Raw genomic sequence first — 27,173 nt, 5'->3', positions numbered from 1 at the left:
AGACCCATTTGGGAAGTGACCATGGAGTCTTGGTTAACCCTACTCCCCCTACCCCTCAGATAAAAGTTAAACAAGCCTGCTACAGAACAGTGCGGGTCTGTATTGCAGTCATGGAGAGTAAGAACCAGAGACAGAAGCAGGCACCAGAATGTCTCCTGGTTATACAAGTGGCTACTGAATGACATGCTGAGCGAGGTCCAGTCCAGCCTGAGAACACAATGGGGGCCTTATGATGTGAGTCAGACTCATGGGCGGGTATTATTGACGGCACTGCCCACCATCCGGGCCACAGGACATTGGGTTGCAAAGCACTGATGGTCACAGGAGTGATGTGCGATATGTGTGTGTGTGTGTGCAAATAAGTGAGTGAAATGAGCGTGTGTGTGTGTTGTATGAGAGTGGGGGGGGGGGGGGGGGGGAGAGAGAGAGAGAGAGAGAGAGAGAGAGAGAGAGAGAGAGAGAGAGAGACGAGAGAGAGAGGAGAGAGAGAGAGAGAGAGAGAGAGTGAGAGAGAGGAGAGAGAGAGAGAGAGAGGAGAGAGACCGGGCAAAACCATCGGTCACCTTCTGCTCTCTGAGGACACGTGTGAAGCGGAAAACACCCACACACTTTTGAGCAGGCACACAAATAATCACGTGCTTTGTGGATGCATATAAACACTTACACACATTTAGCCTCAACGCCCTATATTTACAGACTGGACATCGGGTTGAAAACCTTGGTCAGCTGTGGCTGCCGTGACTCAACCTTAGCTCAACTGTACAGACTGTGCCTGTGTGTGTGTGTGGTGTGAGTGTCACACGCTCTGTGGTCTCATAACACAATGATGCAGTGGCCTCATACTAGGCGTCATTGACACTCCTGTGCATGCTGAATAGAGAGTGACGCACAGCAACTAATGCATAGTGCAGCTCTGGCCTGCAGGCAACATACTGATGCACTGTCACGTCACCCTCGTGCAAAATGTGGGGCTGAATACAGCAGGAGAAGGGACTGGTAACTGTGACTGCAGATAATATCCAATTCCATGATGTGATATTTAAAATGTTCCCATTCCTGTTAAAACAGATTGGCAATTAATAAGGGACACAGTTCCTGTTTCACTGTGCCGTCACCAAAAGTTTTTCCACTTCGTTGTACTTTCAGAACCCACTTATGTACTTTTAAACCACATTAACCTCTGAAACATGTCACAAAACATAAATATAGATTGTATGTACTCTACACAACAGTGTTTTGGTTTTTTTTATCGGGGTGCTTGGTTAAAGCAGGAATAATTTTCTATCTGAAGATGAAAGCACTCCTTTGCTCACTTGAAGGCCACAGATTTACTTTTTTAATTTCATATCTTAAACACTCTTTCAGAAAAAACACAACAACAACGTACAGGTGGCACAAACAAATTTCCGCTCCAGCCTTCAGGCGTGAACCCAATGAAGTCTGGAAGCAAAGAGACCGCATGTATTTTGTTGTTGATATGATGAGGAGATAAAAATCTGAATATATGAAACAGGTCTGAAGCCTCTTAGTGTGCCGTAGTATGCTGTGAACTTTTCTCTCTGAAGTGCTCCCTTGAGACTTTTAAATAAGCCAGTCAGATTGTATCCAGTGCAGAATACATGTCCAGAGAAGCTCCAGGGTCTGTGGTTAGAAACTGCTGACAGGCATCTATTGCCAAGTTTAAGCCTCTTTAGAAAGATATGTTTTACAGTGCATGTTTACATACCTGTGTGTGTGTGTCAACAGACAGTATTGTTGGTGGCTGTGGACTTTAATGTTATAATCCTAACGATTCACATGCAAATACATATAATAATATTCTTTTATAAAAAATGTTTCTTTTTTTTATGGTGGCGCGATGGCGCAGTGGTTAGCACGGTCGCCTCACAGCAAGGAGGTCCTGGGTTCGAGCCCCGGGGCAGTCCAACCTTGGGGGTCGTCCCGGGTCGTCCTCTGTGTGGAGTTTGCATGTTCTCCCCGTGTCTGCGTGGGTTTCCTCCAGGGGCTCCGGTTTCCTCCCACAGTTCAAAGACATGTAGGTCAGGTGAATTGGCCATACTAAATTGTCCCTAGGTATGAATGGGTGTGTGTGTGTGTGGGGGGGGGGGGGCTGTGATGACCTGGCGGCCTGTCCAGGGTGTCTCCCCATCTGCCACCCAATGACTGCTGAGATAGGCTCCAGCATCCCCGCAACCCTGAGAGCAGGATAAGCGGTTCAGATAATAGATGGATATTTTTTATCACTGCTATATTTAAGGCAAAAACTGGTCCAAAATGCTTATTTTAATGATTACTACCAAGTAGGACTTGCTCGGGAAAAATTAAAATGTGCATGTGTTTTGTGTCTCCAGGCACTGCAACCAAATGCAGAAGAAGGCGACAGCTAGCTACAAGTTTGAAGAGCAACCAAAGCTGTTGTGGCTGAAAAGCAGATATGGCATAGTGCAATATCAGCAACCAGGAACACTTTATTTGGCATTTCATTTCATGTACTTGCGTACATGAAATAAAACGAAATATCGTTTCCCCCAGCCCACAGCAGTGCAACATAAAGACAAAAACACATGTCCATAAATTACAAGAACACATGTTATCAACCTACAAAAAAAAAAACCACTGTCTAAGACAGGGGTGGCTAACCATGTGCCATGGAGAGCCATGTGTATGCAGGTTTTCATTCCAGCCGGACTCCACACCAGGTGAGTTCACTGATTAGCAACCCTTCAACCAATACAAAGAGGAAGACTGTATCAGTGAAATCACCTGGTGTGGAGTCAGGTTGGAATGAAATCCTGCATACACATGGCTCTCCATGGCACATGGTTAGCCACCGCTGGTCTAAGAGAACGAATGCAGGATGACTGTCGGAACCGCCGGTCTGCATAGGCTAGCAGTTAGCTTAGCCTGCCCCGCTTCCACATCCTGTCAGACCACTCTAGGTGTTTCTTTCTCGGGCGCTGCTCCGGCACAGCCGTGGTCCCTGGGCCCACTGGACGCAGCAGACCAGGTTCCCCCAGCCGATCCAACACCAGCTCTCCCAGCCAGACACCTTCGACACACCTCCCCACACTCCACACGACAACACCAAAAACACAGTCAATGCTAGGCGAGGGCGTTGCCAGACCACCCTCGGTGTTATCAGAACTGTCGGTCTGCATGGGCTAGCAGTTAGCTTAGCCTGCCCCGCCTCCGCGTGCTGTCAGACTGCCCTGTGTGTTTCCTCCTCAGGCACAGCTCTGGGCAGGGGCATGGTCCCTGGGCCCACAGCACGAGGTAGACCAAGCTCTCCCAGCTGATCTAGCGCCAGCTCTCCCAGCCATCAAACAAAGACACAAACTTAGACACAGACATGGACACAGACACCGCATAGACGGTACTGGGTGAAGCCGCCGCAAACACAAGTTTGTGTTGCCATCTTCCCACACTGGTACTGGGTGAGGCCTCTGCAAACGCGAATTCGAGCCGCAATCGTCCATATCATATCACATAATACATATCAAAATGTACCAACACATAGTGCAATATCAACAGCGAACACTCACATCTATGTTTTATTTGTTCAGCAGTGAGACAGATGCTGATGTAATTCATTTTGAACCGCTCTTTGGGATTGCTCAAATACCACTGCAATAACCACACATCACCAAAGGTATCATCACTGAGTTAAAGAAAAATGATGACCTTCAGGATTCTAACTTTATGCTTGTCGAGCTTCCTCCACTTAGCTACTTACTTAATATACTTGGTGTTGTAATTAAGCTTACTGCATCACTTCACCCACTGCAGGTTGCTTGAGTTAATACATAGGCACTAAAATCCATATAGTGTAAATGTAAATGTATGCGTTATAATGACGAGAGCATAACGGACCTGCGATGATCTCTCTGAGTTTGGGGTCAAGGTTGACAGTGCAAGGCAGAAACATCTCCACGTCCCGGGCAGTGAGGACCGGCGTCCTGGAGGAAAGGAAGACCTCAAAGCTGCGGATGTCACCATCAATTTCCAGCAGGGGTTCCACATCTTTGGTGGTGGGAATGTTCTTGGAGATTCTTGAAAGAGAAAGAGATAAAGAGATGAGAATTTTTGAGGTACACAGACTATATCTAAAATGGGCTTTTTGCTACATACTGTACTGGCCTCAATTTTTTTTTCCATCACATTAAGTCTCAGTGATTTGGGGAAGTAATCAATTTGGCTATTAAACATTCTTATATGGGGCATCCGGTAGCGCAGTGGTCTATTCCGTTGTCTACCAACACAGGGATCGCTGGTTCGAATCCCTGTGTTACCTTCGGTTTGGTCGGGCATCCCTGCAGACACAATTGGCCATGTCTGCGGGTGGGAAGCCAGATGTGGGTATGTGTCCTGGTTGCTGTACTAGCGCCTCCTCTGGTCAGTCAGGACACCGGTTCAGGGGGGAGGAGGAACTGGGGGTAATAGCGTGATCCTCCCACGTGTTACGTCCCCCTGGTGAAACTCCTCACTGTCAGGTGAAAAGGAGCAGCAGGTGAATCCACATGTATCGGAGGAGGCATGTGATAGTCTGCAGCTCTCCCCGGATCAGCAGAGGGGGTGGAGCAGGGACCGGGACAGCTCAGAAGAGTGGGGTAATTGGACGGGTACAATTGGGGAGAAAAAGGGGGGCTTCAATACTGCTGAATTCTCAAATTATCATTTGTTGAAAGGATAACAGTGACAGGCAATTAATTACACAACACTGATGTTAAAAATAGGGTCAATGGAATGTGTGAAACACATATCAGACACACAACACTGTCTGCATTTTAAGAGAAAAGTCTTATTCAGGGTAGAAAATGTTGAGCATGACAATCCGACAAGAAAGAAGAAGAGGAAATACCGAGCAGTTCTGTTAAGATGACAGAGATATGCAACGGTCATCATCATCATGGGAGAGGAGAGATAACTGGATTTAGAGCAGGCAAGATAGCAACGGGGAGGATGTTTGAGGACAGATAGAGCGAGGGATGTTATCTTTTCTTCGCAGAGCAGGAAACCTGAGAAGATGTCAATCAGGGTAATTTAGCAATCAGCAGAGGGAATCGCTTCATGAGGGGCTGCCACATTTAGTATGTTTGTTATCACACACTCTGAGTAAACAGCCATTTCAGGAGTTTGTTCCATCGTTGCATGGTTTAGTTTTTCCGATGTCAACACCAGTGAAAATAAAACACACAGTTATTTCAGAATATCAATTTTGAGAAAAAAATAAACATCTAACTCAGAATAACTCAAAAACCATGCAACATGAAAGGTTACAGCTTTAAGGAAAATAGTTACAAGAAAGATTTAAATTTGAGGCAAAAGCTATAAAAATAAATGCTATTTAGAGGCTATTGTAGCTTTGCAAACATTAATGTTGATATGCTTTCATGGTAGCAAATTCAATTTCTACTGCACAAGGTTAAAAAAGAAATCTTTCATTAAAGCCAATCTGACATGAGTCCAGAGCAACAAGGGGAAACAAACACTAACTGGCCGGCAGCAATAAGTACATCTAGCTAATCCTATCATTCAGACATGAAAATACGAGATTGATTTATGACATGGGTCCATTCATCACTGGAGTGGGTTGTTCTTATCAGATGAATGAGGAGACTCGAGCATGGAGCAGAAATGTTTGCTCAATCATCGCTCTCTCACTCTTTCCCAGTGTCTCACTCGCTCCCTTCGTCATTTTCTCAGCGGAAGCCTCTCTTCCCTCGTCTCCCTTACATCCCTCCCTCCCCAACCAACCCTGATTCATCTGCCACATCCATTCCCCTGTCTGTCTGTCCCCTGGTATGCTGTGGGAACACTCACTGAAGAGCTGGGTACTTCCCCAGCCCTGACCTGCTTTAGCAAACCAACAACACTAGTTCTTTCAGTGACTTGATTAGTTGATTAGCACCACCAACGCAACACACTAGCTAAGGTCAGTGTTTAGCTAAAGACCAACACGTGTTAGCACTGTTAGATGATAAGCTAACTACTAGCTAGCCTAACATAGATAGTAGGAATGGGGCCCATATCTAGGGTTCATCCTTGGACGATGAGACTCACATACCTGTGTGGGCTGCTGTAGGTAAATCTGCTGCTGAGTGGGCAAAGCAGAAGCTGTTTGCACATACTTTTTTTTTTTTACCTTGTCCGGTAATTTTGCACAAACTCCCATCCAGAATGACTTACAATAAGCCACCCATAAGAGGCTCGTGATCACACTCAAGGGATACGTGCATGTCGACAGGAAAATACAATTTGTGGGGCCAAACCTGTGACCTCTAACTGCTAGGCCTACCTGCACAACACAGGCATCGTCTTGAGCCTGTACATTTACTGAGTGTGCCATTCTGGCCAGGAATTTAAGGTCCTTTAAATCTCTACCACCTAAGTCAGCGTAAGCTCTGTTGTCCATCAAGGAAGTAACCCTCTGCACCCTGAGCGCACCGCCTTGGTCAGGTTCAGGTTTTGTGTCCCATTCTCATTCTACTATTTACAAGTCATGTGACATCCCGACGCAGGAAATGTGGTGCATCTCAGTAAAGCGGTCCTGGTTGATCTGTGTCATCCAACCACATACCCAGCCAATGCACAGACAGACAGACAGACTGATGGGCAGAGTGACTGTGAGGAAAATCAAGCTGCTGTGAGAGGACAGAGAGGCACAGCTGTGCTCCAGTGGACAAAGCCCTCTCAGTCTGTGCTCTATAAGAACCTTTAACTGGACCCAAAAGGTCAGGGAGGCTCCATGTTGGCACACACACGACCTTCCCGCTCATGTGACCTCCACTGGGGAAGCTGACCAGGACACAGGACAGATGCTACACACACACACACACACACACACACACACGACTGTCCACAGCAGACACCTGGATAGGGGATATGGGGGAATTCAAAGGCGTAGATGAAGGCCAGTGTGAGTCTCTACATACATGCGCGCGTGCATGTTTGGTTCCCATGAACCGTATTAACCCATGTACAGACTGAGAAAAGCTTGTGCCCCCCCCCCCATCTCCAGCTGGCTTACTGCTGTTTATTTGTGAGTCTACAGACACAGACCAACAGGAGCCAGTGATTCACACACACACACACACACACACACACACACACACACACACACACACACACACACACACACACACACACACACACACACACACACACACACACACACACACACACAGGGCACTTCCTTTTTTATACTAAAAACATCTCTGAATTCGTCTGTTTATAGTTCAGTCTAAAATAACTTAGCTGGTTGTTTGCATTGTTTACAAATAAGATCCCAGAGAGTGTGAACATAGATTAAACATCTGCGACTCAGTCTCATGACATAAACATTTAGCTACATCACATCCCTCATGTACTCGATGCCTTAATCATGAAGAAGCTCAAGGGCATGTGTGGCTTTACATATTACTACTTCTTCTTCTTACTTGCAAGGCTTCAAGGTGGATGGAGAGTGGTTAAAAGTGCTGGGCCAGGCTTTTTCATAAGCAGAGGCGTTTCAGAGGTTGAGAAACTGAACTCTTGAAAGAAGCACACATAAAGTAGCCCTCGTTTTTTTTGCATGCTCACTGAGAGTTTCATGCGCTAAGGGCATCTGTCAGTTCACAACAAAAACAACAAGAACTAATGGAGATCAAGAACTGGCACAGAAACTGATGGCAATTGCAAATACCCAGCGGCAGCTACCTAATCATTATGGAAAAGTGGGCATCAATGTGTGGCTCGGGCAATGCTCTTTACAAAAAGAAACTCTAGATGTACAACGTGAATAGCCTATGATGCTGTGCAGAGAGCTACTTTTGAGAATAATCAGCCCAAAGGTGCTACCAGTCAAAATGGCCCGGCACCTGCAACGCAGTGGCCCACAAGCTGCTAGCAACAACGGCGCATACTTGAATGATTCATGTGTTTGCTCTGGCACGCGGTGGTACCAATGCAAACACAGTCACACAGACAGCAGCATATTCCAAAGACAACTAGGGACTGCTGAGAGCAACAAGTCAAGATCATCCATCACAGAGCTACACCCAAACAGAGAGGCAGAGGTCCATTCCGAACATTCCCAGCTGAATGGGAATGTTAGGAACATTCTGGCCTATAGAGACATGGTGAGGCTGACCAGCCGCAGAACATGAAGTTCACATCTCAATAACAGCTTTGTAGGACAATGGTAGAGGTTGGGGAGATCAGGTACAGCATCTTAGCTTTCATCACCAGGAGTGCAGAGTGGATGAATGGATGGCTGACTGAAGGGATGAGGGGATGAAAGAAATTATTATAGAAAGAGGAGGGAGGAGCTGCATTAAAGGAAGAAAGAAGAGAAGCGAAGACAAACATGAGAAAGATGAAAAGATAGCAAGTTTCAGAAAATGATAAAATATTAATCAAATGCTGACCATTAATTGATTGGTGATACAGACCAGGGTGTTTGACTGCAGTTTCAGCCTGGCACTACAGCACAAACAAAACCCATTAGATGACTACAAAAGATTGTCAATGAGGCTTAAACACTTCAAATGACATCCTTTTCAGTCAATTGATGGTGAGTGGTTGGTCTTGACATTAAGAAATTGACACTAATCGCTTCTGACACAGCCAGCCTTCCTCACAGTGAACAGATGAGACAAGCAAAATGAACAAAGCCGTTCTTATCAGCAATCAGTCACCAGCTGACAAGATGGATGCACTGGTTTGTGTGCCGAGGAAGCATCTTACTTTTAAACAGACTGAGGACAAGGGAAGATAAAACACATCAGGCATCCTTGCAATGGCTCTCTCACAATGGCTCCATTGACAGAACCCAGCTTAGAGCTACAGCAGCATGGGCACTGAGGCCCAGCCACTGTCTGTGTGGTGTGGCCGCCGGGAGGTTTCTGAGCTTATCCAAATGCTAATAGGTCCCAAAGCCGACTCGAGCACTGCCTTTCTTCTCCTCTCAACCTCCCACACACTGCAGCTAATGGGAAAGAGCAGAATTCATCTCTCTATCCCTTCCGCCCTCTATCCTCTCTACGGGCGCTGGTCGTCTGAATGTGCCACTTGACTTTGCTTTATAGCCACCCTCTGCGCTAGCGGACGGCACAGGCACACAGAGCCACAGGCCACACTGCCAAATATTTCCATGAAGAGTCCCATAGAGAGAGAAAGATAGAGGCAGTCAAAAGGAAGAGAGAGAGAGAGGTTGAGAGAGAGGTTGAGAGAGAGAGAGAATGCCCACTGAAGAGACAAATGCCATACAAATTGTTTTTTGGAGAAGCTCATAAACAGAGTCAATGTCAGTGATTGTTGGGGCCGGTACAACAATGTGAACAGTGTGTGGGCGAAGCAGCCAAACAGGCCCAGGTCCGGCACATTCCTCTCCCAGTCGGAGTCATGTCGGACCCACTGGCACACGTGTCTGCAATCCAAATGGGTGAAAGAAGGAGGCTGACAGCGGGCAAACAGTGGGCAAGCCAACAGGCCAACTGGCTGGCGCGTGGATGTACAGCATCAATGCTGAGAAAGGTTATTGTTACATGAGGAGCTGCCAAGTCCTCCGCCACCCCAAAGGCAGAAAGGGAGAGGAAAAATATGTTTTCACTTTAGACGACGCCATGTTCTTTGTCTGCTTAAAATCCAGACGTATTCCTTGATTTGAATCAAATGCTGCAAAGAAGAGTGAGCGCCCTCTCTCCGATTTCTCTCTCTCTCTCTCTCTTTCTCTCTATCTCGCTCTCTCTCTGGGCAGTGCCAACTGACAGCTTATGATGGTGTCTGCTTTCCATATACATTCATCGCAGATTTTGGTCCAGTAATTACAACTCCCATGTACTAAGCTGGACCTTTGCATCCCAAAGCGGACCGCAGAGACAAGCAGGCTAATGGGAAACACACCAGGCTGATAAAACCGAGTGGCTTCGAATCGGGCGGCCTCTCGCTGAAATGGGCTCAGGACTCAGCATTTTCCCTGAAATGCTGATTAAACTCATGTGTAGCACACAAAACTGAGCCATACTGTTCCAGACCCCAAAAACCTTAACTGAACTCTCCATTCAGAGTAACTAAGGCTTCATTCTTGATGAATATTAGTATGCTAAACCTCAGCTTTGTGATTTATGTGAATGGCAAATGTTTGGACTATTCTAGGGCCACAGAAGAGGTAGAAGTACTTAACGGTAATCTTAAGAGAATCCTTGGCGGTAGGGAGAAACGTTAAAGGAAAATTTCTTGACCCAAACTGAGTTGTGGGGTGCCTATCAGAGCATGTGGTTGATTGATAGTGGCAATGGACGGTTGGAGTAATTTTTGATGCAGAGTTAAAATGCCCTGATGTCACGTTTTCAGGTAAAAACCTCACGATTCTGACCAGAAAGTAATGCCCGACCAGTCGCAACCTTTTGAGTACGCAATGTGTGCTCATGCAAAACAAAAGAGGTTGGCATTTATTGATGGGGAAGAAAGAGAAACCCAACATAGGATGCTTTTGGAAAAAGGAGGCAATGATTCAAGTAAAAAAAGAAACGAACAATGGTAAGTTTTGAACGTGGAACAAGATAATTTTGTTCCCTGAATCTGACTGAGAATAATTCTCGGGATTAATAGCTGCTATCACAATATTTGGTAAAATAATCAGAATTATCACCTTTGCCATAATCAGGCTGGCCTTTACCTCAGGAGAAGGACGAGACAAGGAAAAGGAAAAGTCAACAGAGCAGGAAGACTGGAGAGAGAGAGAGAGAGAGAGAGAGAGAGAGAGAGAGAGAGAGAGAGAGAGAGAGAGAGAGAGAGAGAGAGAGAGAGAGAGAGAGAGAGAGAGAGAGAGAGAGAGAGAGCACGAGAGAGAGAGATACGGGGAGGTTTGTAGTGAAATAGAGTACCGGATCTTCTTAGCAATCGTTCCACAATTCCATTTCCTGTATCAGTAGCAGGCAGAGAGGAAAAGCCTCGTAGGCGCCAGATTTTAAGGAACTTACTCAGAACTTAAGGCCTATCGTTCCAGAAACCCTCACAGACAAATCTGATTGCTAAATCCATGAGCTATTACAGTGGCTGGCTGCATGATCATGTGCAGTGTTATAAGCTGCTTTAAAATAGCGGCGAGGGGGGAGGGGTGGTGGGGGGGGGGGGACACCAGTGATCCTCCGGACTGCCTGGAAAGGCTGGGTAGGCTCATTTTCTTTTGTCCCGCCTGTCGGGGGCTTTTAGAGACAGGAGTGTTCTCTTTGGCAGCCCATGGTGTGGCTCTTTCAATACTGCTCCTTGTTTTTTTATGCACTTCCCTTGTTAATATTCGCGATCTGTTCGTGACAAAGACACACATTCGGGCACAGACACACACACACACACACTCCAACATGCACATATGGTCTGACCTTCACTGACCTTTGGTACATCAGTTGGGGAGTCCCTGATGCAAGCGAGTGTCTCTGGGTGTTACTGGGGGTCAAGTGTGCCTCCTCAGTGGTCTGAGTTCTGAGCCTTGGTGTCCACTTAAAGGTCAGCGCTGACCCCATCGCAGCCCTGTGCTGCTATTTATAATCATCCAGTGACACACCAGCACTCCCAACACAAAGAGACAGCAGAGCGAGAGAGATCACAGATAAGCTCCCATCCATAAGAGAAAAGGGAGTATGGATGTCTGGCTCCCTGGTCCACTCATTCTTCTATTGAATGTTGTCTTCTTCTCTTTCCCCTTCTGCAATGCTCTGTGTGTGTGTGTGTGTGTGTGTGTGTGTGTGTGTGTGTGTGTGTGTGTGTGTGTGTGTGTGTGTGTGTGTGTGTGTGTGTGTGTGTGAGTGTGTGTGAGTGTGTGTGTGTGTGTATGTGTGTGTGTGTGTCTCTGACTCTCTCTTTCTCCATCAGTCTGTCTCTGGTCACTTCACTTTTTTGTCCATGTCAGTGTTTCCCTGACATCATCAAATCATGTAAATGTGGGCATCCGGGTGGCGTAGCGGTCTATTCCATTGCCTACCAACACGAGGATCGCTGGTTCGAATCCCTGTGTTACCTCCAACCTGGTCAGGCATCCCTGCAGACACAATCGGCCGTGTCTGCAGGTGGGAAGCCGGATTTGAGTATGTGTCCTGGTCGCTGCACTAGCGCCTCATCTGGTCGGTCGGTCGGTCAGTCAGGGCGCCCATTCGGGGGGGGGGGGAATAGCGTGATCCTCCCGCGTGCTACGTCCCCCTGGCGAAACTCCTTACTGTCAGGTGAAAAGAAGCGGTTGGCGACTCCACATGTGTCGGAGGAGGCATGTGGTAGTCTGCAGCCCTCCCCGGATCGGCAGAGAGGATGGAGCAGCAACCGGGACGGCTCGGAAGAGTGGGGTCATTGGCCAAATACAATTGAGGAGAAAATCGGGGGTAAAAAAAAAATCATGTAAATGTTTGATCCAGCGTGTCACTACATTGCAACTAAAGAGCTCAGAACAAGCAAAGGTGGAGCACACGCCTCTGGTCCATTCTAAACAGCTCGTAGTGTTTTGTATTAAAAAGGCAGCTTCTCTCTATATGGGAAAAGAAAGTAGTTCTCTTGTTTCAGATCAATTAGCCTAATCCTTCAACCTGGGCTTATGAGCACGAATGAAAGGGCTTTAAGGATTTGCTAACAAAGAATGCTGCATGACGTTTTTTTTCCATCTACACGTGGTAGGCTGCACTCGCAAACGTACACGCGCGCACACAATGTAAACTCATTTCAACAGTTGCCCCGAGTATGTGCGCACATACAGACACACACCACCCTCCCCTGTCACCTGCACACCTTGGCTGTGGCTACCGTTGTTTTTTTGACCATTCTGAGCAGCTCAGTGGGAGTTTGGTGGTGGAGCTGGCTGAGGCTGATTCATGCCTTAGTCACCACAGCCAAACACCTGAGGGATGGAGGGCCAGGGACATAGGCCTAATCAACACGTATAGAAAAAATACAAATTTACACACACTTACACACACACGCAACAGATGGGCAGAAAGGAACCAGTAGAGGACCTCTCCCACTGTATAAACATGACCATGTGAGAGCCAGGGGGCGGTGTGTGTGTGTACTCTATGTGTGGACTTGCAGCTTGGACATCCTCCCGCCTTGTTCCAAGTGGCAACATCACCTAAGGCTCAAAACACACCTGGGACAGAGACACGCCGACGGCAACATCCTGCAACGGCTGCGATGACAATCCTGCTGGTTTCTGGCCTGGTCTGCTCCAGCACGCATACACTGCAGCAACTCCATTTGCCCCCTAAAACCCCGATGTTACAGCTCGTTTTGTTTGATCACTCCCTCCTTTCTACTGCCTCTTTAAGTCTCTGCCTTATCTTTCTAATTCCTCCCCCCTCCCGACTCCTCTGTTTCCATCTCTTCCCAACCATACTTCCAATTCCCCTTCTGTGTCCCTCTCCGTGTCCCTCCTATCTGGAGTTGAGTCAGGCAGTCTGTCGGTGGCCCCTGTGTGTCAACTCAATAAAGAAAGCCCATCTCCTATCAGGGACGGAGCCAAGGCTCTATTGGAAAATAGATGGTTTTCGCACCATCCTTTACAAATTCACACACGCTTTAGGGCCTCTTGGCAAACGGCGTCACATTGAGAGATCGAATTACCTGTTTCTGTCCATTTTCAACCAAAATAACTCCAAGAGGGCTTTAGCTCAGGGGACAATAGGCTCCCTTAGCAAAGACAAGGCAGAGACACAGAGATAGGGAGAAGGAGGGAAAGAGACAGGAATTTATTAGCATTCACCGCACATCCAGATTATACACACTGTCATGAATGTCACGGAAACAGGCCTGAACAACAACCTGTATAGCACAGAAAAAACACACAAAAATTCACTTTTCATTTGAGGGCAGGAAAAGTTCAAAAGTGTTCATCATAAGAATAGAAATGGATTGTGGCTTCTTTTTTTTCCATGGTCGGGTATTTAAGAGCTTATTAAAGGATTCCGCATGAAGGGAATCACTCGCTTGCTCTTTGGAACAGTGCTTTTATCCCGGCACGTAATTGCAACCAAATTACAATAATTGTGCCAATTAAAGTAATCCTGAATGAAGAGAGTGTCATCTTAATGTTTCAGTACTTGGGAGAAGTGTCTCTCTAATTAAGACTGAATGGCTTGGCTAAGTATTCATCTCAAGTGTCATGGTGGTGGTGGTGCTGTGTGTGTGTGTGGGGGGGGGTGAAGGGTCAGAGGAGTGTTTGGCCCCAGTCGCATCTAAGAGAGAGGGATTGTTCAGTGAGTGAATGCAGGAGTGGGCTAACAGCACGGAGAGGACGAGAAGTTGAACGTAAGACAGTCAGGCTGGTTTCTCCCAACATGACACGGACAGAGAGGGTTTTTTTAGACCTCACCTTTTAGTTTTCAGCGACAAAGAAATAAAACAGAAATCAAGTATGACATTTCAAATTACAAATATTTCAAGAGGGAAAAAATCTGCTACCGAACAAACCGCTGCTGATACAATATTTTGCATCCCCCGGTTTGTACTGGAAATGGACTGGATCAATACAGCACTTTCCAAACAACAACAACAACATAAAATGCAACTGGAGCAAGACTGAGGCAAAAAAAAAAAGCACTGAGAAAATATTGGACCACAGTGAAAAAACTACTTCACTAACAGGATCTCTTCTGCACCCATGTTGTGTGCGAGTGTGCAAATGTAGGTTTGGTGAACGCAGCTCACGTCACGGGGTCTGACTACTTACACTGATTCTCGGAGCTGGGGGTGACATATGCTCCCACACTGGTGTGAAAGTTAGGGATGTGAGTGTGTCTGTGTGTATGTGTTGGATGTGTACCACATGTACCAGGTTTATGTGTGATTTGTGTATACATATGTTCTATCTCAATTGTGTGTGTGTGTGTGTGTGTGTGTGTGTGTGTGTGTGTGTGTGTGTGTGTGTGTGTGTGTGTGTGTGTGTGTGTGTGTGTGTGTGTGTAAAGTGAAGAGAAGATTCAGGTGTGTCACCAGGAACACACACGTTCCTGCATGCTGTGGGGGCATCCTGGCACAGAAAGGGCACCAGATGTCAGAGCAGGGCAAAGCAGGAGCCTGCTCAGTCGACCAGCCACACTGTTTTTTGTTTGTTGTTTTGGATTTGTTTTTAGAAGTTTTCTGGGGCTTCAACTGCATTATCCCACAACACAACAATAACACATTTTTTGTCAAACAAATAGAGGTGATGTAATGTTCACTGCGATGCAAGTTTCCATTCTCTGCTAGTGGATTTTCATATCTTACTGAAATGAATAGAAACCAGTGGCGGACTGGAAGGTAGAAAAACACATTCAAAAAATTTTAAATGTTATGGTATGCTTTGGAAAATGGTTAGGAGTAATGTAAAATATAGGCAAACTGTTATAAATTAAAAAAAAAAAAGACATGCATGTTAGGGTTAATACTGCTGTCTGTGCCCTTGACCGAGGCATGGCAAGACGAACTGGAGGTGGTCCTCGGGTGCTTGCTACACAGCTCCTTGCTACACAGCTAGGATATGTTAAATGCAGAGTAATTTATTTTTTATTTTTTATCTTTTTTTACTACTTTATAAATCTCAGTGGGGCAATTCTCTCTCTGCATTTAACCTATCCTAGCAGTGTAGCTAGGAGGGGTGGGCAGCTGCCGTGCAGCGCCCAGGGAAATTTCCCCATGGGGATCAATTAAGTATCTCAAAAGCCAAAAAACAAAAAAAACAAAACAAAAAAACTGGCTAAAAAAATACAAAAACACTGGTTTGATCCTTTAAATTTATAATAACAACTGACGAGAGGAACCACTGACTTGGGCAAAGACAAGTGATAGAGATGCTGTAGATGACATTTCTGAATGCTCCACTATGCCAGTGATCAAAACAACAATATTTGCTACACCGATTTAGGCTTGTAAATATGACAGTGACAAATATGAGGGCCTGCCCAAAACACTCCTGGTTTTGTTTTCTCTTCAATTTCTCTCAGTGTATTAGGTGGGATGTGGAGCTGGCGCGCTGCTCCAAGTGTAATTTGTAGTTTTCCCTGCGGAACTGGTGAGACAAACACGTTAGCCACACTGTGCGTGTGTGTCTGTGTGTGTGTGTGTGTGTGTGTGTGTGTGTCTGTGCGTGCACATGAGCTTGATTGATTTGAGCCAATGTCCCCCTAAGACAGAGCCATCTTTGTTACACAGTCTTTCCCCTGCTACCCTGCATTAGGAGTTCTGGAAAGCCCTGGCCTTACTGTTAATGATAGAAATGGTTGAGGTTATTAACCGATTACACACATTCTCCATCAGATTAGATGGCTGAACTGGTCCACTGCGGCAGCAGGAATTACTGCTACACGTTTTTGCTTCTCGCTGTGTCCCAAAATGACACTTCACAGGCCCTCAAGCATGCAAGCTGCTGCCAGGCAAGTTGCTAAAAACAGCTTTTAGCCTTTTTGACAGAGTGTGTTTGTGTGTGATAGGCGAAGGAGGGGAAGGGTGGGGATGTGTGTGTTTTTTTATTTTTCATTCTTTTCTGAGGGGTCAGCTACATCGTACTGTCACAGTGAAAAAAAGACAGGTTGTTGTGTGTACTGTATCGGCCTGAAAAGAAATTGTCAGTCACCTAATGTGTGTGTGTGTGGTTTTGCAGGACATGGTTTAATTGACTTTAAATGCTGTCAGGTCTCGAGGAAGATATCTGAAATCTTGCCGGTAACCATCTGCTAACAATGAGCCTATTCTGAGCAAAGCATTTGCTCAAAATAGGCTCGACTGCACCAAAAGCACCTTGGTAAAAACATTTTTGGAAACTACTCTACAGACACAAACAATATTGTTTATTTATGTGTGCTACGGCCTGTAAGCTGCAGCAGTGCTGCTGATGCTGTGTGCGCTGTAGTAAACACCGCACACAGGCGAAAAGCGCTCTGCCTTATGACTGAGATGCAGGGCGACAGTTGACCTATAAGGAGTTGACTCACCCCCACGTTCACTTCACCATTAATATATTCACTTAGTAATGCTCAGGGGGCGTGCAGCTCTGCTGGGTACAAACGGCTGAGCACAGCATCTCACACAGCTACACGCATGCACACATACAAACAAAACATAAACACACAAAGCCTCCGCTTCGTCTTTTGTCGTGTGTTCTGCTTATAACACTCATAGTGAGCGACTACACTGATCCAAAACACATACGCTTAAGCCTAACTCTTGCAGAGAACTAAGAAGAGCTAGCGTATAGGAGCAGCGCCACCAGGTTTCACTGACAGGTAATGACCACGCACAGACAGCCATCAGAGTTAGCTGAATGTTGGGGGCAGGAGAGGCTCAGCAATACCTGTAAGACAAAAGGCACGCTGTGTGAATGTGTAAATGCACGCTGCCCGGCGCACATGCCTGATGACTGTAGGGTGGTGGTCAAAACACAGACGCTAGGAGACACAGCTGTTTGTTCCTCAGACAAACAAACAGGTAGAGAGTAAGTAAGCCACAGGCTGCATGCAGGTCTGACAGACTGGTCCAAGTGTCTGTCTATCGTTAAAAAAACGAAACCGAGAGACTTGCACAAAACAAGCATGCCTGAAGAGCTTTAGTCTACAAGAAAGAGGAAGGCAAGAGCAGAGAGAGACAAGACGCACAGATAGGAAGAGAGAGGGACGCCTGACTCTTATCGGTGGTAGATCAGCACCATAGATAAGGGCTCTTGGCGAGGCGTCTGCGTGCAGCCTATTCCAGGCTTCCTGTCATCATCATTAAGGCCAGATCTCCGACGGCCGCTGCAGAACACAGCAGCCATTTGGAGAGATACCCAATGAGCAGCAAGATAAAGAAATACAGGGCTGTTGGTCCAAAATAATAAGAGGGTTGCTATATTATGTCTAATGAACAGTGTAAGCATTATTGCGTGCTGTGGTAATGCCAATCTGCCACATGTAGTCCACACAGTTAGATGTAGTGTAAAAGCACACTCGAGCTGCATGTTTAGTTGTTTATAACTGTTATTTCGGTTGGCGTTTTCACAACCACTAATCCTACATTTTAGCCGCATGTAAACATTTCTCTCTGATCTCATTTTAAAAATGTCTACTGTAACTAAAACTAGTTCAGATGCTGATATAAACTGCAGTAAGACTTTTTTTGTTCCTCTTATATCAAGACTTATAATTGTAATTAATGTGATGGTGACTTCAACAACCACCAAAATCATCAGGCTCAGCAATTTGGCAATAACCAACAGCCATAGGCATTGGGCCTTCCCACACTATCTGGGTTTGTCCCTACCGAAGAAGACATTTCTCATACTTTGCCATTTCTCCTCCCAGATTCCAGTCCTTGTGTCACTATTTTGTACTGCCTGGATAAACAGAAGAGGATGCATATTTCCTTGTGACAAAGAAACAGCAAAGAGCCTGAGCTCTAATGAGGCGGTGACGTCCACATTGGCACCGGATGAGGTGTATGTGCGTGTGTGTGTGTGTGTGTGTGCTGCTGACTCTAGCCGGCTGACTGGCTGACAGTGAGCTTCTCTGACACCTCACTGCCGCAGGAGTCCCGGGCGCTAGTGAATTGTGACAGAGTGCAACCTTTAAAGGCCAGCTACTGATGCACCACAACTCCTGAACCCAACGACTCAGCCTGTCTCAGCCCCCTCTTCCTCCTCCTCATCTTCCCTGTTGTGAGCACGCTCAAATGCAGGGATGGCAACATAAACAAAAGAACACACGCACGCACGCAAATGTTGGCATAGATGCCAAGTACTGTTTCTTTACTGTAAACCACATTTAGGGGTGCCCTCTCTGCCCCTTTTAAAATACTACTTTTTGACTCAAATCAAGAATAAGCTATGGGTTTAAGGGACAACTGTCATTTATCTTATGCAATAGGACAAATTAGAAGACATTTGGTATGCTACTTAGAGACACTGAATACAACTGAACAGCGAGTATGGTGCCCAAACAGGGTTCAATAGAAATCCTCTACTGACACCTGCTGGTTAATGTGACTAACATCCCGACTCAGAAAAAGCAAGAAACAAAGGAGAGAGGATGCACATATGCATGTGTCTGTTCCTTCCTGTTGGTGTGAGAGGGAATGAGCAGAAGAGGAAAACAGGAGGTGTCCGGGTAGCATAGCGGTCTATTTCGTTGCCTACCAATACAGAGATCGCCAGTTCGAATCCCCGTGTTACCTCCTGCTTGGTCAGGTGGGAAGGTGGGAAGCCAGATGTGGGTATGTGTCCTGGCCGCTGCAGTAGCGCCTCCTCTGGTTGGTGGGGGCGCCAGTTCGGGGGGGAGGGGGAACTGGGGGGAATAGCATAACCCCCCCACGTGCTACGTCCCCTTGGTGAAACTCCTCACTGTCAGGTGAAAAGAAGTGGCTGGCGACTCCACATGTATCGGAGGAGGCATGTGGTAGTCTGCAGCCCTGCCCAGATTGGCAGAGTGGGTGGAGCAGCGACCCGGATGGTGTGGAAGAGTGGGGTAATTGGCCGGATACAACTGGGGAGAAAAAGGGGGGGGGGGTCAAAAAAAATAAAAGGAGCGTCTGTTTTGTGTATGAGTGTGTGTGTGTATACCGTTCATAGATGGCCTTCATTGTGACCTGATCAGAGACTCCATCTGTCTCCTCAAGGTAAAGAATGAGCCATGACGTCCTGTAGGGCCACTCCTCAGTCAGGTTGATCCACGATGCGAGCCGGTCCCAGTTAAAGATGATCTGATTGGCCCGCAGAAGACGACCTGCCAACAAGGACATAGATCATTTGTTGCCACATCAATCACATTTGTCGGTGACTATCCTACTGCAGCAAATTAACTCCAACTTCCAATCTGAATAAGAAAAAAACAACTCTAATATAGGACTGATTAGTCAGTAGAGAATAATTCTATATCATGATGTTGTCTGTTAACTATAGTTTGTGACCAAGGGATTACCTGCTTAAATCCTTAGACTGGTAGGTAATATTTTGGGTGGGGAGAGTGGATGAAAAACGTTCTTCCCTTGTTTGAGCAAAGCACCTAAATCTTGTGGCACTGCTCAGAGTTCAACAGTGGAAGACAACAAACAATACTGGGTGGCTCCTACATGTTAATGTTCGGGGTTCAATAAATGGGGCAGATGCTGGTGTTAGGGGAAAAAAACATGCATTCGTCTGTAGATTTTATTTGGATAAATAAAGACTAAAAAAAAACATGTTAAGAAAAATTGTTTAGCAATAACAAATACACACAACTTAAAAACCAGCAAATAGTACTGTGATAAAGATGCACAGGTGTTCACGCTACTCATACACAGAGAATGTCAAATGTCCTCATCATGGTGAGGGCTGATTTGTTTTATAACATCACTACTGTTATAATGTCCACTTTTTCTACTTTGACTCTCTGCAGCCTATGCAGTGATGAAATTCTGTCTCTGCATATTTGTCCTTTCTTTGAATCCCAATCCCCTCTCAGGTAAATACCGTCAACAAAATTTATTCTTGCCTCACAGCAAGAAGGTACTGGGTTCGAGCCCCGGGGTAGTCCAACCTTGGGGGTCATCCTGTGTGGAGTTTGCATGTTCTCCCTGTGTCTGAATGGGTTTCCTCTGGGTGCTCTCGTTTCCTCCCACAGTCCAAAGACATGTAGGTCAGGTGAATCGGCTGTACTAAATTGTCCCTAGGTGTAAATGCGTGTGTGTGGCAGCCCTGTGATGTGGTCTGGCAGCCTGTCCAGGGTGTCTCCCCACCTGCCACCCAATGACTGCTGGTATAGGCTCCAGCATACCCGTGACCCTGAGTAAGGATAAGCAGTTTGGATAATGGATGGATGAAATGCTTGGTTAAGTTGTGAGAGATCTAACTCAATGGATTGACTTTATGTCTGTTTAAACTGATTGGTTAAATGTCCCACCTATGGAACAAAGTATCTACCCGCTACACTGAGAAATCCACCAGAACTTTCCATTATTGTGTTTCCATTCACCCAGGCCAATTTCATACTGCTAAATAAGGAACAAAACACGGTTTCAGTGAAAGCTACCAGACAAGGGCAGTGGCTTAAGACCGTGGTTTATTTTTTTACCAGTGACGGAGACGATGTTGAGAAGTCTCCTCATGGTCTGAGGGCTGATGTCACTGAACCAGTCCTCGGTTACCAGCAGCTTGGTCAAGTCAAAGGACATCTGCCTTGTGATTGTCCTCTGCATCTGGCGCCGCCGGTACGTGTCCTGGAGACACAGCACAGGTATATGCATGTTTAAAGATGATGGGATATGTGTTACAATACAACATTTACAGCCAGCAAACCTCACGCCTCTAACACAGTTGTGCTTGGTATTTCAGTGCAACCTCCTTCTTGCCTTTTCATCTCTGCCCTCTCAGGGGGAATCCTCTATATCCTCTCTGTAAAGAAACTACAAAGCAAATATCAAGAATTGGCCAGTAATGACACACGGTCAAGCTACTGACACAGATCCATCGGAGAGCATCTATGGTAATATCCGAGTGCCCCCTTGGTCACGAGGCAGACTGAGGCTTTAGGATGACTTTGAAGTTGTAATGCTGGTCTTGTGACCTCCCTTATGGAGAGTGAGAAGTAATGGTCGCCATTCAGTCAGCGCCGAAAAGGTTCACTGTAGAAACGGCCATAATTGGCTAGCAGTCACCTTTGCAGTCCACTTCACAAATGTAAAACTGTTGTATTTAATCACAGTTTCAAGAACACAACTTCTTAAGATGACTTCATAATATATCAGTTTGTTGTCTTGATGTTTGTTTTTGATTGTTTGTTTGAAAGAAGATACTTCCCTGTGGTCTTCCAGTCAGCCTTTTCCAACTTTCTTTCCAATAGATAAGATGATTTTGGCTCCAAATTAGATAACACCTATACTAACACTTCTCTTACAAAATAATATCACAAAATGATACCAAATTATGGGGTATTTTTTTCAGGGTAGAAGGTGCTTGTTTCCCTTGCAGATTGAGTCCCCTGCATTTTAGAGATATTTGAATAAGGAGCTTCAGAATGGATATAGACAATTAAGGGGGTTAAAAAAAACCTAAAAAGTTTGTTGAAAACAAATTACAGCCCTTTTTCTGCATGCCTACTTATAATGTAATCTTTCATAGTCCTCTTGATCAATATTTTGTGCTATAATTTTCTTGCCTATACACTGTTCTGTTCTCTCCATCCATGTTTTGGGCTAACTTTTTTGTAAATGATCTATTCCCTTCTTTTGTATATTTCATCATTTTATAATACTGAACATATTTTCCATACATTTCTTTATTTATGTGTTTTGTATGTCCTCTACTTTGCTGGTTAGTGTCCCTGCAACATCTTGCACCCAGCATGTATGCATTAACCTCACACATTTTATATTCCAGTCCTCACATAATATGTAAGGTGCTCTGGTCGACAAATTTGAGTGCTGTTACTTTGACAGGTTACTATGTACATAATATACTTTTAATTCATATATTCTCACAAACTTTTTACTTAGCATGGCTTCAGTCTTTATGCACCATTTGTTGTGTTTTATTTCCCCTTTGCCTCTTTCTAGTACTTTATAGACAGAACTTTCTATTTACACTTTTTTTTTATATTTAAAACGTTCTATGTATATCTTTTTTCCCTGGTTGCAACCTATTATTCATCTGCTACTGCAATGAGATGATATTCCCCAATGGGAATCTTTGAAAATGTATCTAACCTCACATAAAAGAAGATGATCCAGTTACTCAATTGTATTTTATAGCCGTGGTCTGCTCAAGCCAATGCCTTAATCATGTTGGGCGGATAATGCTAGTAAGAATAGCTAGTAAGGAAACCTTTTAGGACCAGGGAATGTGATCCACAACTGAAGAAGCCACAACAGAACCAAGAAACAGTAATTCACTTTCTCCTCCTTGTTATTTTAATCTCCACTTGTAGAAAGAGGGCCCTCCTGCTGCAACATCAACTGCCAAAAAGCTGGCAAGCAGAGGAGGGCAAATAGGAAGAGCTCGCCTCTCCAGAATATGGGGACCAAAGACAATAAAAGGAGGTCACCAAATAGATTAGGAGAACAAACAAATGTCAAATAAACAAACAGGAGAGAAAGGAGGGGAAGGGAGGGAGGGAGAAGGCCCTGAGGGTCTCGCGGGGCGGGGGAGAGTGGGCTACAGTAACAGAGTCATTTAGGCTCCTGCCAGCAGACCTGGTGCCAGTATTTTGTCACAGGGACCCACTGCTGTTAGGCCCCATCATTAGACTGTGGCAGTGCAGCAGGAAGGATAAACAGCCATTACATCAATTACACCAGACTCCTTGGCTACACACCGAGTCTCTCACTTCTCTCTCACTTTATTTAACTTTGTCTTCTGGTCACAGTCCTTCCCACGATCACTGGGTCTTTACTGAACTCTAATACGATGAGGGTCAGAGTGGTGACACTTCTGGGGCCTGATTTTTCAAACTCTGTAGGCTTAATTGAGATATTTTTCATCCCTGGCTATGGGAACTAACTTACACTTTAATTTAGTTGATTAACATCAAGACGTCAACTATTGTTTTTTGAGCCCTATGATATTGGAGAAAAAACTTGGGTGTGGTGGGACAGCCAACAAATTGTGTTTTGTGCTGCTTCGTAAACAAATCATTCATTACAAATTTAATATGTTAGCACAGGCTCCTCTGGAGTTTGTTATTATTGATGTTGTTTCCTGTGGGTTGTTTTGGCCTGGGGTGGGGCACCAACATTGTCTAATTGGGATGACAAGTTGAATGGTTGTTTTACCCTGCGGTTGAGGGCGTTCTTGCTGCCAAACTTGGTCTGCTCTCCCAGGCTGTTCTTTCTGTCTGTCTCTTCATGCCATCCTATGGTAAAGGACAGAGAGTTAGAGAGTTAGCGAGCAAGCGAGAGAGAGAAAGAGGAAAAGAGAGAAGAGAGAGGAAAAGAGACAGGACAGACAGACAAACACAAAGAGTGTCAGAGTAGAACAGACAGGAAGTGACAGAAAATGATGCACAGACAGAAAGAGAGAGCAAGAGTATCATTTCACCTGAAAGATGACTGACTTAAGAACAACACAGCTCTAGTGGAATTTGACTTTAGTTCTTCAGCTTCTTAAAAGCGTCAAATTGCTCACAAATGAGTGACAACTTGTTTGTGTGTGTAAGCTTGCAAATGTTTGTGTCAGAATTCACATGGGTCTGTGTTCTTTACCCTCAGCGGGCATCAGGTCTCCGTTGGTGGGGGCCGCCGTGCAGAGCTTCTTCGCCGTGCTAAGGCCTCGGCTGTTGAGGAAGACTGGCAGGTGGACAATATTCCTCATGTAGTCATGGCCGTTGATGTTGGAGTCTCTCAGTACGCTGTTCAGGTTCTGGTTGATGGCCTTGATGATGATGTGGGGGTCACTGGCAAAGATGGAGATGAAGGGGCCTTTGGAGAACAGCACCCTCACCTGGCGTGGGACAGGAAGCCCAGATTAGTATGGGTAACCAAGGATCTCTTACAAAAAAACAAGGTTATCGTTGCCTCAGGATATTCATTTATTCGATTAGACCAATCAAGTTCACATTTCTTTCTAGGCACAAAGTCAGGAAACTGGAAGTTTATGATAAGTTTTGTTCATTAAATGATGCAAAAAAACTGACTTTTGTCCAACCTTGAACTAAAAAGTCAGAATGTACTCAACTATTTCTAATAAGTGCATGTCAAAATGTCAGAGTTCCACTCTATTCAGTCAGACATGACAACTAACTCCAGCAGCCTGGAACAGCACAACTACTATTTCAACCTAATGGCTGTTGCGGAGCGCTGTACTTCAACAGCACATGGTAGAGGGGGATTTCCACTCTGCTCTCTAAGGGACATTGTCCAAGTGTCACAGGACACTGATTTTGCACTACATACATTCTTGGCTTGTAGCCCCTGGCCAGCAACCTCAGGCTCACCTCACAGGCCTGAGAGCCTCCTGCACTACAGCAGCTGGCAGCAGCATCAACTAAGTAATTATCACACGGATATAAATACAACAATTCTAGCATACATTCACATTAGCCAGTGGGGAAAAAAACAACATAGCTTGACGAAACGATGTAACAAAACAGAAAATAATCGGTCATTTGTTAATAGAGACTGGGAATTTAAGAGTGTCATGGTTTGTCACAGAAGATGCTTTCATGGGCCTGGGAGGTGCCTTCCGAGAGGATGAAGATTACATTAACACACAGCAGTCTGCTATTCTCCAGGGGATTGCTCCACCAAATAATAACATTTGCCTGATGGAAATTCTATTACACCAGCTGGGAGGAGGAATCTGAACTCAGAGGCAAGTTAGGACAGCTGGGGAGAGAGGGCCGGCTACTGTGCTGCTCTGGAGCACTGTATGAGCTCTGTGTGCATGCAGGTGAAAGAGACACTGCAAAGTACGGCCACATGACAGCTTGTTGACAATAGATCTTCTCATGGCTTTAAATTTACATGAATGACAGCATGTGCATTTGGTGGGAATGCGAACAGCATGTGAATTTTCTTAAATTATCTTGTTATCAGCAAGTGGGTTGCTGCACACCTATTTTTTGTGCCCACACATGAAAACACTCAAACTCGTACCGTGTCCAGCATCTGAAGCACTTTGTCCTGTTCGCAAGCGTCCAGCCCATCGATGATGACAGCCATGCGTGTCTGGTTCTGGGTGAAGCCATCAATGGTCTTGGCCATCCTGGACATGAGCTCCACCTCATGCTTCAGAACCTTGTGTCGAACAGAAAATAAAAAAGTTGATTGAGTGTTTATACCCTGGCGACCTTTAAGCAACCAAGGATTGATTCACACTAGATATAACCTTTAAGTGATCTTTTTTTTAGAGGTAATTGAAACTGGTAACTTAAAGCTACAACATCCCCAGCATAGTGTTCTTAGCTGTGACCCCTGGATGCCGCAAAATAATACTCTTGCTTGAGATTTTGAGGCTCAACAACAAAAGCATTTTTACCTTCATGAATCCTTCACTCTTAAGTTTGTGCAAGTCGTTGGCTGCACTGTGTAGACGTTTCCTCTGGGAGTTGAGGACAGAGTCCGCCACCTGCCACCAGGTCCTACAATTGAGCAGTATGGCCAGTCCCACCACGCTAGCCATGGCTATCAGCACCGCATTCACAGTCAGGTTCTCAGGGTCCACCTGGGACATTGAGGCATTAAATATCCAGGTTAAGTCCCCTGCATCTGAGACGTTTTGGACACAAAGCAACTCAGCGAGGACATAGTCTATGCAGCATTGACTGCTGTTCCCTACTGGGTGAAGAATCCGTTCCTTAACCAGAAGGTGTATCCAGAGATAGTCAACAGGTTAGATCAAATTCCACCAGAGCTTTCTCTACTGTAGTGTCTCACTCACTTTGTCCCCTAATCTACTCTCCTGTTTAATTTATAAAACATATAAAAGTACAAAGCAAAGTTTTAGAATCATCAAAAATATTTAGCACCCAAGGCAGACATAGATTTACATTAATACATGCATGTTTTAGCCAGAAAGTAATCTACTACAACTGGAGGCCACACAAATTGTGAATGTTTTAATTATCGCCAATTTTTGTAAATTACTAATATTATTAATTCATTGTGTTACAGAGGCTGTTTTGGAGACAGTGGCACTGACGAAAAGACAGATTTTCACTGGGAGTGATGAAGAAGGACAGGATTAGGAATGATTATATTAGAGGGACTGCTCAAGTTGGACAGTTTGGAGACAAAGCAAGAGAGGCAAGATTGAGATGGCTTGGATACGTGTGGAGAGGTGGAGGAGAGATGCTGGGTATATTGGGAGAAGGATGCTGATTATGGAGCTATCAGGGAAGAGGAAAAGAGGAAGGCCAAAGAGGAGGTTTATGGATGTGGCGAGGGAAGACATGCAGGTGGCTGGTGTGACAGAGGAAGATGCAGAAGACAGGAAGAAATGGAAATGGATGATCAGCAGTGGTGACCCCTAACAGGAGCAGCTGAAAGTAGTAGTAGTAGTAGATGTTACAGTGGCTGTTTCAACCGTACCCTATTGGGAGACAGACAAAATACACACTGTAAGCTCCTCTCGTTGGCTTTTACCCACCTTGAAGATAGCCAGTAGGGCCATACCAGTGATCAGGCAGCTTAACGTCAGGGCAAAGAGCACAAAGGACGGAACACAGCATGTCTTCTTCCACTTCTTACCTGGAAAGGTTCGGAAATACATTGGGGATACAAACCACTAGAAATCCCTGTTT

General features: G+C 45.4%; 1 protein-coding gene across 1 annotated transcript in view; it reads right to left on the bottom strand.

The window, feature by feature from the left end:
- The window catches only part of kidins220a (kinase D-interacting substrate 220a), a 49,492-nt gene that overhangs the window by 809 nt on the left and 21,510 nt on the right, over window positions 1-27,173 (bottom strand). Inside the window, exons 17-24 of the mRNA XM_056295389.1 lie at window positions 27,020-27,120; window positions 25,910-26,095; window positions 25,528-25,668; window positions 24,136-24,373; window positions 23,707-23,786; window positions 21,012-21,156; window positions 19,523-19,685; window positions 3,871-4,049 (exon numbers count right to left, since the gene is read on the bottom strand). Coding sequence (XP_056151364.1) covers window positions 3,871-4,049; window positions 19,523-19,685; window positions 21,012-21,156; window positions 23,707-23,786; window positions 24,136-24,373; window positions 25,528-25,668; window positions 25,910-26,095; window positions 27,020-27,120 — 1,233 coding nt within the window. The remainder of the gene's footprint in view (window positions 1-3,870; window positions 4,050-19,522; window positions 19,686-21,011; window positions 21,157-23,706; window positions 23,787-24,135; window positions 24,374-25,527; window positions 25,669-25,909; window positions 26,096-27,019; window positions 27,121-27,173) is intronic.

This window comes from Lampris incognitus, chromosome 16 (genome assembly GCF_029633865.1).
Source record: "Lampris incognitus isolate fLamInc1 chromosome 16, fLamInc1.hap2, whole genome shotgun sequence".
Taxonomy (NCBI): domain Eukaryota; kingdom Metazoa; phylum Chordata; class Actinopteri; order Lampriformes; family Lampridae; genus Lampris; species Lampris incognitus.
This window is presented reverse-complemented; position numbering and strand designations above follow the sequence as displayed.